This window comes from Lynx canadensis, chromosome A2, assembly GCF_007474595.2.
Source record: "Lynx canadensis isolate LIC74 chromosome A2, mLynCan4.pri.v2, whole genome shotgun sequence".
In the NCBI taxonomy this organism is placed as follows: Eukaryota; Metazoa; Chordata; class Mammalia; order Carnivora; family Felidae; genus Lynx; species Lynx canadensis.
In genome coordinates this window covers 91,450,422-91,465,342 of record NC_044304.2, presented here as the reverse complement: position 1 = coordinate 91,465,342, position 14,921 = coordinate 91,450,422, and the positions used below count along the sequence as shown (strand labels likewise).

General features: G+C 39.8%; 1 protein-coding gene across 2 annotated transcripts in view; it reads right to left on the bottom strand.

Moving 5' to 3' along the window:
- Positions 1-7,211: 7,211 nt before the first annotated feature.
- Positions 7,212-14,921, bottom strand: part of ADAM22 (ADAM metallopeptidase domain 22) — a 108,451-nt gene continuing 100,741 nt past the window's right edge. For both annotated transcript variants that reach the window (XM_032592395.1, XM_032592394.1), the window contains 2 exons: positions 12,074-12,197; positions 7,212-7,879 (listed from right to left, as the gene is read on the bottom strand). In XM_032592395.1, coding sequence (XP_032448286.1) covers positions 7,859-7,879; positions 12,074-12,197 — 145 coding nt within the window. In that variant the 3' untranslated portion in view covers positions 7,212-7,858. The remainder of the gene's footprint in view (positions 7,880-12,073; positions 12,198-14,921) is intronic.

The window sequence follows — 14,921 nt, the reverse complement described above, 5'->3', positions numbered from 1 at the left end:
TTACAGCCAAAGTCTTCATTACAAGTGAATCTCAGATTGCCTTATTCCTGTTTTATGTTGGGTTCTGTGTTTCATTCACTATATACTTCCAGTGTAGTCTCACCCAATTCTTAAAACTGTTTCTTGATCTGTTCTTCTTAAAAGCATCTAGCTGGAGTATGGTCAAGCTGTGAGCCCGAGCTTGACTACTTCAATTATTTAGAGACGAAGCTCCTCAAAAAATGGCAACTCATCTTTGGAAATAATGTGAGTTAGTCTTGTGTTTCAGGAGATTCATGATTTATAAAGTACCTATATGTAACCAGTTTTGACGCACTGCATAGGAATGTGGCTGCAGAAGCCGGATTTATACCACAGCAGCCCTATATAATTAACCACAGTCCTCTCTCCCTTTGAGCCAAAGTGGAGGTGAGACTGCATTTCAGCATGATGCTCCAGGTGGTACTGTCTGTCCATGAGAGGCATGTGAGCTAAAACTTGTGCTATCCCAACTAGACTTTGCTTTTGCTCACCTGAGTGTGTTACTGTTTCAGTGTTCATCTGAATTCTTCTATGCCTAAAATAGTACAAATACAAGAAATGGAGCTATATGTAATCCTAAATTTTTTTAATCTAATAAACATGACAAACTCTAGTCAATGACTTCTGTTATTCTCACGTTAAAACTACTTTGGGGGTGCCTGGGTGGTTCAGTTGGTTAAGCATCCGACTTATGCTGAGGTCATGATCTCACTCTCCAGGAGTTCGAGCCCTGCATCGCACTCTGTGCTGACAGCTCAGAGCCTGCAGCCTGCTTCAAATTCTGTGTCTCCCTCTCTCTCTGTCCCTCCTGCGCTCCTGCTGTCTCTCAAAAATAAACATTAAAAATAATAATTAAAAAAAAACAGTAGTCTGACTACTTACAACTACTTTTTTCCTCAGCAGACTATGAGCTGAAGGCAAGGAAACAGCAGGTGTCAAGGTTAAGACCAGAGGATGAAATGGCTCTGTGAGAGACAAACAGCTAGGTGGACCAGTGTTTTAGGCAGTGAATCTCCTGAACCTAAGCCAAGTGCATCCAAGGCCCAATGCTTTAGAGTCTAACACAGGTGAACTTATTCTATTAAATAAGCACCACTGCCCGGGCTCTGGGTCAGGATTCAGGAAACAGATCCATGTTAGGGTCAGAGAGGAAGTGCTTGTGAGGCAAGGCAAGTGGATAACGGGAGACTCCACCTGTCACTCAGCTGAGGAAACTGTCCAACAAAGTGAGCAACCAGGCTTTGCTACAGGATCTCTGTATTTCTCATGCTTCTGAAAGAGAAACCACGATCGGGAGAAAAAACAGGATTAAAGGGAGTCAGGCATCAAAATAACATAAAATCTTTTATTGAAAGTCACTTTATTGATGTTACAATGAGAGTAACATAGAAAACTGTGGTATCTTTTTAGCTTCAGAAGTGAATACAAATAAAATTGTGCCAGAAATTTGAATCTCAAGTTACAGTGACCTTTAAAAACAGTTAAGGTTTTTGTATACCTACAATATAAGAACAAGTTGATTAATTTGAACAGCCATAAAACACATCACGCTTGCTCAGGAAAGCAGTTGCCATAAACATTTCGGTTGGTGATTGCCAAAACCCAATTTTTAAAATAGCTTAAGACCTGAAGTGCAGAGGAGCAGAGAGAATATATTAAAATGAAGCCAATCTTAGGTATATACACAGGATTACCTGGTTACCAAAAGTGAAATCATGCCGATAATAACACTTCCCCATGAAGTGGCTTCCACTATCTGTAGATGGACATCACCCCTTAAGATGATGGTTGTGGAAAACACTAGCGCAGACCTACCTTGGCTAACATATAAGCTGCTATGTTTAGTTAGAATGCCCAGTTCCTAAAAGAAGTTGTCTTTTTGGGATGCTAGATTGGAGGGGTAAGTCTCTTCCAGCAAGTTTAAAAAGGACATACGTGCTTAGTTATCCTGAATAAACCTTTTGTTAAGCACTTTAGAAGTTAGTGTTAAAAAAAAAAAAAAAAGTTTCCCATACAAAACAAAGGTGTTGGATCATTTTTACCCATTAAAAAGACTGGCTGTAGAATCACAGATTTTGTGCTAGATTAGAAAATAAAGTGGGGTTTCTAATCAGGCAGTGATATACATGTATAATTTAACAAGAACTCTTGTATCATAACTGAATAAATTATTAATTCATATCAGCACTTTCCATAATGTGTTATCTGGTATAACTTAGCACCGCTATGTTTAAAGATTTGGGGGCTATTTGCATTACTTTAGAGTTTGACCATTACAACACAAAAAATCCACATCTGACACTTTTTTAACTTGAGAGGAAAATGTCCTTTTCTTCATAAACTCTTTGAAAACTTTACTGATGATTTTGTAAGTGCATTATCTTAAGATTGCTAGTCTCATTGTATGCCTTTTTGTAAAAAAAAAAAAAAAAGAAAGAAAGAAAAAAAAAAGCCACCCTACATTTTCCCTGGTTTTGATTTTAAGGATACCTAAAAACATGAAATAATGGTGCCCTGGAGCAAAACTCTGCCAGCCTTGAAGTACGTCTCCATTCAATACAGGTTTTATGAACAATTCAATAGGGACACACTGAGCAAGGGTTGACAGGCCCAACATGTACTGGGCCCATAAAGTATTTATAGAGCCAACACTCAGTAAAACTGCAAAGTATACCAGTCCGTCGTAGGCACTCAGCCCCTCTGTCCCCACCACAACCCCAGTGATCACCTTCTGCACACCTGGCTTCTGGGTTCATGGGTGTCTCCATTCTGCTCCTGTGTCAAGACTAAATACCCCGTGACCTCCCAAGGCTCACTACTTTGTATCCCCCCTCCATCCTGAAATATACCCGAAGACCAATCTCTTAGTGATTTCTAAATGTTGCATAATCCATGCCCAGTTGCCAGTGAGAGAAGACTAAAGGTGCCTCTCTTCCTCCTATTCTTCACCCTGTGGTTCTCCCCAATGCCAGTTTAGCCAAGAAGGGACTTACCTCCATGACAGTAAGGAGAAAAGGGCTGGCAAGCTACTGAAGAGGAGTAGGAAGGGTTTGGAAGCATCTCTCAGACTCCATAGGGAGGATGCTTACTGTTTGTCAGGCCCTGGAGATAAAGGACAAAAATGCCAGGCAGGTTTTTGTTTTTGAAGGTTTTGCTTTTCTACTTATAAACTGAACCAGATGGTGCTCCATGTTAGGGGCTCTGACAAAGCCATGAATAAAACATGAAGAGAAATACTATGCCCTGATTTCTAAAGTCCTGCTGTATCTTCGTTTGATGAACATCTGGGAAAGCTCCTCTCAGAATTAAAGGCACCTGCCTGCACAGCATATGCTATCAGCATGTGCCCAGAGTTCTAGCACATGCGGCTGTGCACGTGTGCACACACGCATACAGACACCCAGATCGTGGGCTGCTGCCTCTTAACGGATTCATAAGAGCAGTCTGGGCTCCTCACAATCCAACAGGGGAAGCTGTTTATAAAAGTGCTTAGTGCTCCTATGCCAGGAGGAAACGTGCTGCATCCAAAATCAGAACAGTTTTTATCCATTCAGAAAATAACTGAGGGGAAAAACAACAAAAAAAAATTAACAGGCCTCAAATTAAGCTCTATTCCACAGAAATATCTGCCTTTTATATATTTTAAGCCAGTAGAATGAGAAATTCACCTTGACTCCATTGAACAACAACGAAAATGTGCGTAGCAGTTTTAGGGGAAAACGAAAGTGAAAGGAAAAGGACCATCAGGACCCTGAAATGTAGATGTTATGCCGCCAGTGGAAGTCAGAACATTTCATGAAAAACTGATGGCAACTTACCAAGTTGGTAGGATGGAATTTATAATACGCTGCCCAAGGGGGCGCCCTTGACAGCAGCTGGCAGTGGTGTCCTAGTCAGGCTGTGGCAGCAAGCGGCTGGCCACCCTTCGTTCCTTCAGTCCACTGAGTGCCACATCTCGGCACTGCCAGCTACTCAGTATCCTCCCAATAAACTACCCTTCCTTTACGTTTAAGTAAAATAAAGTAAAATAGTCTTCTCTTTAGGTAAGGATTTATTATGTTGAATAACATGAGGAAACATTAAAACACTATAAGTTAAAGTAGAAGTACATGACAACAGGAAATGAAGAATGGATGAAATAAACATGCTTGATTTCGTAAAGGAGGGCATAAAAATACCGCATTTCCTCCAGCCCATAGGTAACTAAAAAGTAAAGAACAAAGTCCAAAAAAGCAAAAGGTAAAGAGATCTGGGACAATTGACAGTTTAAATTATGCAAATTTGCAAGGGAATCAACAACAACACAACAACAACAACAACAGAAACGTAAGGCTGTGATGAAAATCAAACATAAATAGTCCTTTTCGGGAAGTGCACAAAAGATCTAATTTTATCAGCAACTTCTTTTAGAAACCCTATCCATCTTATGCACAGAAATCTATACCAGACTGACTTTATACATAAAGACAATTTTAAAAGCCTTTTTAAAGCCAGGGGAAGAAGAAACTAGTATCACTTAATAAACCACCTATCTCAAGTATTTTTGGCATTTCAACCCTACATTTACTTTATTAGTCAAAAATTTTTAAAGAACAGCCCTGGGTTTCTTTAAACTATAGAGCAACTAAGGTAAACTGAAGGCCCTCACTATGCTGTGCTGTTTGAGTTGGTTCCTTTCCACAGACTGCACGTGACCTGGGATCACTTTCCAGCTGAGGGACTCCTGAGGAGGATGCTACTTCCTGACTAAAGAAAGTTGGCTGGACACAGACCGGTAAGTCTGACCTCAGTTCCTTCAGGGGCTCCCTCTTACCCCCACCCCCTTGTTATCATTCTTAATAAAGAGATTTCAATGTTTAAGTCAGAGTTTGCTATACTGCAATGTCTATGGACAAATGGACCATTGCAGGCAGCACGGTTGTCAATCTGAAGTTTTATCTATGCAAAAAACTTTAGAAAGAAAAGAAAAAGGCATACAATGGAACAGAAAGGCCAATGAACCACTCTTCTCTGCATGGCATCAGAGTTCTATAATTGACTGGGGGCTATAAATATTAGTTGCGTGATACAAACCGCTCTGATGACCTCAAAGTTCCTCTCCAAAATATATTAAAAAGTTCTAATGCTGTGCTTGTGTTTAGTGCCATAGGTCCATTTTCCTGTTTCAGTGGATGAAAAGTCATAAATATTTAGATTTAATACATCTAAATACCAACCATGAGTACCCGTATAGGTATTTCTCAAAAGTATCCACTAAGATTATAAACTTGTCAGAGAATTCTGCAAATGGCTGTAATAATGTTCAAACATTCTTAGGCAGATACCCAGAACAGAACATTAAAGCTACCATAAAATCATAATCTTCCTGCAAATAAAACAAATGCTTTTCATTCAGTTCCACCTGAAGGTTATTATCAAGGAGCCTGACTATAAATAACTATGCCTTACAAAAGACATGTTACAATGACTTTTACTTGAAATAATAATTTTCATGTAAAAATAATTGAGAAAGTAAGGAAAGTGTATGGGAGGGAATCTGTTGACAAGTAGCTCCCCATTTGTAAATTCTTTCAAATTAGGGTTTATGTAACCATAACTAGGAAGCATATTTACACAAGGTACCTTACATTCAAATCTATAAACTCTTTCATAGTCAAAATAAATCTTATAACATTAGTATTTTATACACTCAATACCAGAAAATATTCAGTGCACATTAAAGTGATCTTGGTCAAAAGCCACTTTATTTGCTACATCTTTAAATCTGTCTGCCCTCCTGCCCTTCATTTGAGCTACATGGCATCGTCACCCAACACTCACCCAAATCTTAATCTGATGGATCATTTCACTGTAGTATCGACAATCACATCCCTTCCTGTCATGAAAAATGCCATTTACAAACACTTTATAGTTTTGAGTGATTAAATTTCTTGTCAAACATTTTCAAAGACTTTCAGAAGAGAGGTCCGTTACAGAAGACAAAAACCATAGAATATAAAATACTGCCTCTAACATGGCCCTTCAGTTTGGGCATCTAAGATGACTATATGTGAAGATGAAATGGATTTTGACCATGGACACTACTGGGAGAGATCAAATTTAGGAGAATATTTCTGAAATCTTGTCTGCAGATTCCATTCCTCTCAAGAAAAAGGAAAGAAAATGAGGAAATTCAGAAGTACTCTTCACATCAAAGCATTGGATTGATCCCATCAATTTCGGAGTTCACTAGAGTAGTCTTTCCCGGGGAAGTTTTCTTTTAGAATGACAGAGCTGCATTGTAACAGCTATCCAACTTTGGTTTTAAAGAAGGGACTTTAACATAGATTTCTCACTTTTCTATGGATTAAAAAAAAAAAAAAAAGAGTTCAAAACGTCAGATCTTTTCCCCTGCCAGCTGTTTGGGTAACTTCACAGTTGCCGCACACTTGTGGCTTTAGGTTTCTTCTAACCCTCTGTGGCCTGTTCAGGCTTCCCGCCCAGTTGGTAGAACCTCCATCACCTTGCTTCCACATCAGTGCGGAATGACCTGTTGGACTCACATCCTACTGATGATAAATATCCTTGATAAACAGTGTAAAAGTTGGTTTTATTAAAACAAGCTATTCATCTTACAGATAAAGGTAGCTAAAAAGTTTTGTCAAAGAACAAAAATTGAGGCCACAAAGGGTTAGTGTCGGCAAGTCGGAAGCTATCAATGTATCAGGGGCCCCGGTCTCACGTGTCTTTGGTACACTTGCTTAAGGTCAGCAGGACGTGCTGCTGAGGGGCTCACGGGCCTCCAGGGTGAGACTAGGCGTGCTCTGATACTGAAAGACAACAGTTGCCGAGGCAGACACTGGCTGGAGGACTCCCAGGGAGCAGCCATCAGCTTCAGAGTGAGTGCCTGGAGGCCAGAGACTGGCTACACTACTGAGCTCCTGCCCCAGCCAATGTGGAAGCCCCAGATTTGCTGGGCATTTTCTTCTCTGGTTCGATTAATCACTCAAGAAAACTGCCTCCAGGCTGTGCACAGCTTAAAGGGATATCACAGGTTTTGGAGGACAAATACCAATTACGGAGAGACACTTAGGGCACTGACCACTATATTTACAACATCATCTGTTTATCATCTTTAAAGACCATTTGATGGATGATGAAGATGTGCCTGTTACTGATTATTTTTAGGCATTTGGCAAAATACACTTGTGTGTAACAGTTGCTTTTTTTATTTTAAAAATGTTTACATATGTACAATTGTCCTTGTATGCTGATATAAATATGAAAAGTAAAAAAACAAAAATAAAGATACATGTTTCGAGTAAGCATATGGGATATTGGCCTCTCAAGCTTTAAAGTCCTGCAGAAAAATCCTATATGCCTTAGCCCTGCATGCTAGTTTCTATTATGGGATGTTGTTTCCTTAAATGTGGAAAGCAATAAACAGAAGCTTCATGCACATAGCATTACTGTCTACAATGAGGATGTGCTTCAGAATGTCAGTTCTGAATCCATTATTGTCCCTTAGGAAACTTGCTACATTTGGGTCATGAGTTAATTTTAGTGAGATTTCTACATGTATCTGTCATGCGGATTATCCATTAACATACCGGTACCTTTATTTTTCCATGTTATAGTGTAACATTTCAGTAGTTCTTTTCATGGTTCAGTTAAATCCTAAGCCAATGACAAAAAGAAAATGGTATCCAGACGTGAGACTCGGCTTCCTCTCCTCTGTGGCATCTCAGAGGGTCTGTATTGTCTGAAGAGCAGATAGATTTGCAGTGATTCTGTGAGGCTGGGTTTCTATAAAAGTTGAAGTAAACAGTTTTGATGTATCACATGTAAACAGTGGATCTTAAATGGATGTCTCCCATAGCTGCACAACAGAGAAAAGCAAAATTGCACATTATAAAAGCAGGAAAACAGGCATATTTTTTTTAATGTTTATTTGAGAGAGAGAGAGAGAGAGCATGAGCAGGGGAGGAGCAGAGAGAGAGGGAGACACAGAATCAGAAGCAGGCTCCAGGCTCCACGCTGTCAGCACAGAGCCCTATGTGGGGCTCAAACCCACGAGCCGTGAGATCATAACCTGAGCTGAAGTCAGATGCTTTACTGAGCCATCCAAGTGCACCGGAAACAGGCCTATTCTGAGCTATGAAGATGAAAAAGATGAAAAAGAGTTGGTGATTCCATCCATACTTATGTGGTTGTAGAAGCACACTCTAATGACATCTAATGAATGGATAAAATAAACGCTCTAATTTTTAGCTTTCTCCTTCCTCTAAACCTGTGTTTCAATCTTGTTAGCAATTGCCACCTTTTAATACCAAACCCGTCACATCTTCATTTACTGTTACTCAAAAATTTGAATAGATTAAATATTATGTCTCGAATGAAATAAAATAATTTAAAATATTATTTTTTTAAATCATATATACACTCCTTTTCCCCAGGATTCTGATATGGCCTTCTAGAGTAGTGGTTCTCGACCCACCTGCACATTTCAGTGATCTGAGGAGGTTTTAAAAATCCTACTGCCCAGGCCACTCATCAGACCAACTAACTCAAAATCTCTCTGGGTCTCTGGGTGGGATTCAGGCATCAGCATAACCTAGAAGCCCTTCAAACAATTCCCATGTACAGCCAGTACTGAGAAGTACTGACCTCGGGAAAGTGTGATTCCATCAATACTACTACCACCCACTTAGAAATCACTGCTGTGGGCCTATGACCAGGCCATCCGCTCTCCAAATCCATCACTGTCTCCTAGAAAATTGTCCTTTCCCAGGAAACAAAGCACCCATGGCATGATGTCAATTCCTTACTTCCCTTACCTCTTCCCCTCCTTACCTCTCCCACCAGTTCTGTACACTGTCCTGTTCATATCTAATTTCTACAGCATTCAGTAATTGCTTTAATGGACTATAAACAACTTTGGAATGATCAAATATGAATGCAACTCAGCTCACCAGAGTGGCTAATTAAAAAAAAGAAGAAGAAGATGACGACAACGACGAAGAAGACCTGGCTGATAAAATACTGCTTCCAGGCAATATGATTTGGGTACACTTTTATAAACATGAACAAAGAAAGTCTAGAGACCAGTGTGACTTAAATTACATCCAAATTAATCCAAATTCCATTTTTACTGAAATCTAGAGCATGTCATTGTATACCTAATGAGATTCTGGGACAGAAAAAGGAGGAACGGCTAAGTGACTATGTGGATGTTTCTATGTAGGTTCCCTATTTAATAGGTTCTCTTGAATCTTCATGGAAATCTTGTTCTCAATAGTCACATTGGCTACTCCACAAAGACTATGGTAGAGCCGCCTGTGTTCTCCCCTTTTGGAGGACAAATCACTCAACTCTAAGGATGTTTGTGTGTGTGAATGACCCCTGTTGGTGGAGAATAGTGAAAATGAATGGTTAAACAGGACGTTTGCCGGGTAAGAACATCTGGATTGACACTCAGATGATGGTATGGAGTGGTAAAGGGTTCAGGCTTCAGCTTCAGTGAGTCCAGTTTTCTCTCAAACGGTTAAGAAAATTAGTGATAGCTTGCAGAAAGGGGAACAGAGGGATGACACTGGTGGGACACTGGTGGAACCTGAAGATCACCATCATCCCAGTGAGGAAAAAGGAGCGAAGAATTTTGCAAGTCATCACTTTTAGGAACAGACATGACTGTGGCCGTTTCTAATTTCTAGATGACTATAATGGAGGGGTTGCTGGTAAAAAAGATCTGCTTGTTTGATACTCCCCAGCCCTTCAAGGCAGCCCAGAGATGGGGGCTGCTTATTCTGCAGGATTCTGCTATGTGCTCATGTGGATGTTCATGGTGAACGGAGACATGGGCCTTTCACACTGTCCCCGGGGTTACAGTCTTCACTGTCGCCCCATTCATCCCAGGGAAGAGGCCACGAGCCGGCCATGTCCTCTGGGGAGCTGTCATTTTCAGGGCTTTCCTGTGGGAACAATAACCTGCACCCTGGCATGACAACAGCTGAGAGAATATCCCCAAGTAGACAGAGCAAAACAGCAATGTAAACAATTTATCAGAGGTAAAAAGTAGGGTGTTATACTTTGACAATTCTCTGAGGAAGGATGACAGCCTTGGATTTCTTTACCACATACTCGTGTCATGAACAACTGGATGCCTATTAACGATTCTGTTTTTTACAGCCAGAAAGCTGAGGGCTGGGAATCGGAATTTTCTTCTTCCTTTCCATCTTTTACCATTACCCATATGAACACGGGAAGCTAACTTGTCACGTAATTCACAAAACACCACTGCTTGGTTTTAAAGTCTTTTTGATCACAGTAATCTAACCTGCTTTTAGCGAGTTTTCTTACTGACTACGAGTGGATCAAGTTAAAATTTGAATGATTCGTGTATACCTTGAACCCCATTACTTAAGCCATCAAAGAGGCTCTGAAATATCTTTCTACACCAAAAAACCTAGGAACCCGAGACCCACTAGCAGATAAATCTGCCCGGGCTTTTAAAGCTCCATTTTTTTTTTATTTTATTGCAAAATTATTTCTGAAAAGATCAACATTACACTGTAACTGACCACAACAGAACTTGGATACCAATAAAAGTAATTATTCTTTAGTTATATCTCTCATTTAAGCCTCTCTGAGGGCCAGTCTGCCTCTCTAAATTCGACTACCTCTCAAATTTCACATAATGGATGTATTCTGGGAATACTGTGAGGCTGAGCAGAATCATAATTAAAGTTATAAAAGAGGACTCAGTATTTAAGGAAACTTCTGGCACACCTGAAGCTAATATAACACTGCAGACAATACTAAATTATATTACTAGATTATAGTAATATACTACTTCATTTAAAAAATAAAGTAGAAAGGAATTGGTTCTTCTATGTGAAGACCCAATGACAAATTAAAAAAAAAAGTAAATAAATAAATAATAAATAAATAAAACTTATGGTTAACCATATTTTTATATAATCAGTTCTTATGTGTTTTTAAATATGGCTTTTTAGGGGTGCCTGGGTGGCTCAGTTGGTTAATTGCCTGACTTCAGCTCAGGTCATGATCTCCCTGTCCATGAGTTTGAGCCCTGAGTCAGGCTCTGTGCTGACAGCTCAGAGCCTGGAGCTGGCTTTGGATTCCATTGCCTCTGTCTCTCTTTATCCCTCCCCCATTTGTGCTCTGTCAATCTCTCTCTCTCTCTCTCTCTCTCTCTCTCTCTCAAAAATAAATAAACGTTAAAAAAGTAAAATAAATCTGGCTTTTTAAAATATAAGAGGTTGCTAAATTTTACCATACCCATTGCCGTATTTTTTTAATATTAGAGATTTTCTTTTTTTTTTTATTTTTTTTAACGTTTTATTTATTTTTGAGACAGGGAGAGACAGAGCATGAACAGGGGACGGTCAGAGAGAGGGAGACACAGAATCTGAAGCAGGCTCCAGGCTCTGAGCTGTCAGCACAGACAGCCCCGACACGGGGCTCGAACTCACGGACCGCGAGATCATGACCTGAGCTGAAGTCGGCCGCTTAACTGACTGAGCCACCCAGGCGCCCCAATATTAGAGATTTTCATATGTATCCAAATTCCACCCTGCCTCTAAGCCACTGGTCTAACTTTCTGTCACAGATTCTGATTTCTAAAGTCCTATTGGGTATTATTAGCCAGTAAAAGGCCTGAGTAAGCAAATTAGGCATGAAGATGAGGCTAGTTTATTTTCATCTCTGGCATTTCCAGGTATACTAAAAAACTGATAAAAACAAAACACATTCTGTTTTGTTTATTCCAGGCTGTCGTGTAGAAGCTACGAAGTATAATAAAAGATATAAATACATAGCAATGAATGATTAAAACATACCAAATATCACTAGAATTAATTCAGTAATTAAACTCATTTGCAAATATAAATCTGAGCCCCAAACCCCAAGAATCTTCTATTTTTCAATGGAATCTTGAAAATCTTCCCCCCCCCCTTTTTTTTATAAAGAAGGAAAAACAGCTCTCTCTTTTAAAGCATGAACTCATAGATAAACGATAATGACTGAGGCTATTAGTGTATATTCCACATACCCTGGCACTTTGTCGGTTCACTTTCTTCTCTTCATCAGGAAGTGGAGGCATTGGGTATGGGTATTTTCTGCTGGAGGCAATAGACCCAGTTGATGAAGAAGGAGACTTGGCAGGAGATAGAGTCCTGAGATGTTGAGAACACATGGAATAAATACTATGTGACTGCCTAACATCTCTTTCAAGTATCTGAAAAGTAGGTTCAAAACAATCCCTCTGATTGCAATTTTCATAGGCCACTACTGCAAAGGTTTAACTACTGGGAGATTCTCTGTTCTTCACAACACTGGAATGCTGGAATTTTATTTTCCTAATGTCATAACTGCAATGGATTATTTAAATGTTAGCACACAGAATCAGACTCTTCAACTAGAAAAGCCAATCATGAAGTTTCCTATAGAATAGATAAAAAGCTAAAATGGAGAAAGGGCAAAATTATTCTAAGAGCTCATAATGGTAAATTAAATGTACAACATAGGAATATTCTGCCTTGTTTTTACCACTTAATGTAAAAAGTGTTTTAGTACAGTAATTCCAATTATATTTTTAAGTTCTGAAAATACAATACAATTGATACATTTATTAGTTGCTAAGTCACACACCAGTTTACACATAACTCATGCATTCAGAGGCCAGTGTGTTAGTTGTGAAAGAACAAAGGCAAATAGAGGGGTTTTAATAATAAATTAGTAAACATGCAAGCAGTAAGGAGTGCAGAGTTCCAGCCAAACAACGAGTCTGATGAGAACATACAAAAATGGTCTGATCAGTCCCTACAATCAGCATTTCTGGACAGGGAGGGTTTTGTGCCACAGAAGTAGATCTTGCTAACTCATGTAGGGTGTACTTGTCATGCTAATAAGGTGGCTACACTTTAGTGACTGGAATTTTACTGAAACGAACACAAAACACAAATACCCTTCCTATTTAGATAACGTGTATTATCTACATCATGAAGACATTCCGTATGAAAGATACGCATGAGTTGTGATGTATTCTGCTCTTCTGTATTCTGCCTGTGCAGTGGTAATATGTGTGACTAGGCTGAGCTCACAGGAAGTGCCCACATCTGTTATCTTGTCTTCAAAGTAAAAAAACAAAAACAAAAACCAAAAAACAGCTGAGAGTTTGTTCACTTACACCATATCAAAGGGAAACAGATGTGCTGATTCAGCAGTACCTATCCATTCACAAATGTTACCACTCCACATCTATGACTGCTCAGCTCCCAGTGCCTGGTGGCTGTGAGCCACATCGCTGAAGTGGTTACACAGCCACGTCAGAGCACAGGTATTATTGCCGCAGGAGGCACCTCACCTGCTGGGGGGGGACTGACAGCCTGGGAGTGTCAGCAGCAGGGTGGTGCTGGGCAGGGGAAGATCCACTGCACTGCATGCAAAGGCATCAAGAGGGTTCTTCTTTCCCCCTTGTTGTAAATTTTGGTTCCCATCCATATATTATGCTTTGCTCTAGTTCTCCTGTAGTCTTCAAACCAGTTTCCATGTTATAGACACCAAATTCAAGCTGACGTTTGAAAATACTTTTTCCTACAAGTCCTGAGATTCAAGTGACCCTTCTTGCTCAATTGTAAGAATCAATACTGCTTTAACTTGCTTTTAATCTGTAACTCCTAACACTTCCTCTAGTTTTGGGAAATGTCCAGGACCAGTGTGAACTGGTCTAATGTTCTAGCAGTGTGAATAGTCACAATATCACAGATATTTGACTTCTCTAGTGCTGATGCTCCCCACTACAGAGCAGATGGGTAAAACTAAGAATACAAGTACTTCAAATCCTTCGAAAGACTATTAAGGCAGTGTATTACTACTGCATTTTTTTTTCTAATGCAGAAATTAAGGATGTTTTTAATTTTAAGAAAACACTGCCAATATGACTATGACCTTTAAGAAACATATTCAGTGTGTGTAGAATGAGGATAAGTTTTTGTATTTAGATATTTAAATACATATTTCTAAAATAAGGGATGTTAACCTGGGTTCAGATTTTTAGCCTAATCACTACTGGTAAGAAACCCAAGTTCAGGAAAGCTAGTTAGGTACACAAAGAAATAAATCTTGTTTACTTTAGGGGAACATGCAAAATGAGTCCTCTTCTTAACTTGCTACAGTGTGGATGTGTCCATAGCATGAGCTGTTAGCTTATAGCTTCACAGTCATGCCAGTCATTCACTTGGCCATGAGTCCAAATGACCAGCTCGACACACATACCAGGCCATCCCAATGAGGGGTGCTGGAATATTTCCTCCAAATATTTTTCCATGGCCAAAGCCAATGGTGAGTGAAAACAAAACATAAGATATTCTCCAGATCCCCCAAGAGATTGCATGTATACTTCCTCTCACATGAATACGCCAGCTAGCTGACACTTTGGACTGACCCTGAGGGGAAGAAAAGCCAAGCAGGATGGTTTTAGTAGGGGCAAGGGGCATCATGTCCTGGAGGTTGGGTGGTGTGTGACAGCATATTATTTTGAGGGGTTATTTGGCACCAGAACAGGAGTCAGAATAAGAGCAGAGAACAAGGTGGGGTAAATCAGCTTAGGGAAATAAAAGCAAACTAAAATTTTGTAACAAATGTCTAAAGAGAGATTTCTGCCTCCACGGTCTTTTCTGACCCTGGCTACTTGCCTGGTAGTTCCAATCTGGCATTTACTGAAAACCAGGCACTGGCCCAGCTCATTCACTTAGAAAGTAATCTTTGAACAAATGTTAATGATTATCATTACAGCATTTTAAAAAACCATAATAACCTTAATGGGTGCCATTTAAGGCTAAACAATGAATGTGTGCCTGTGTGCCCATGGATTGTGGTCTATCTTGGGGCCACAGGAG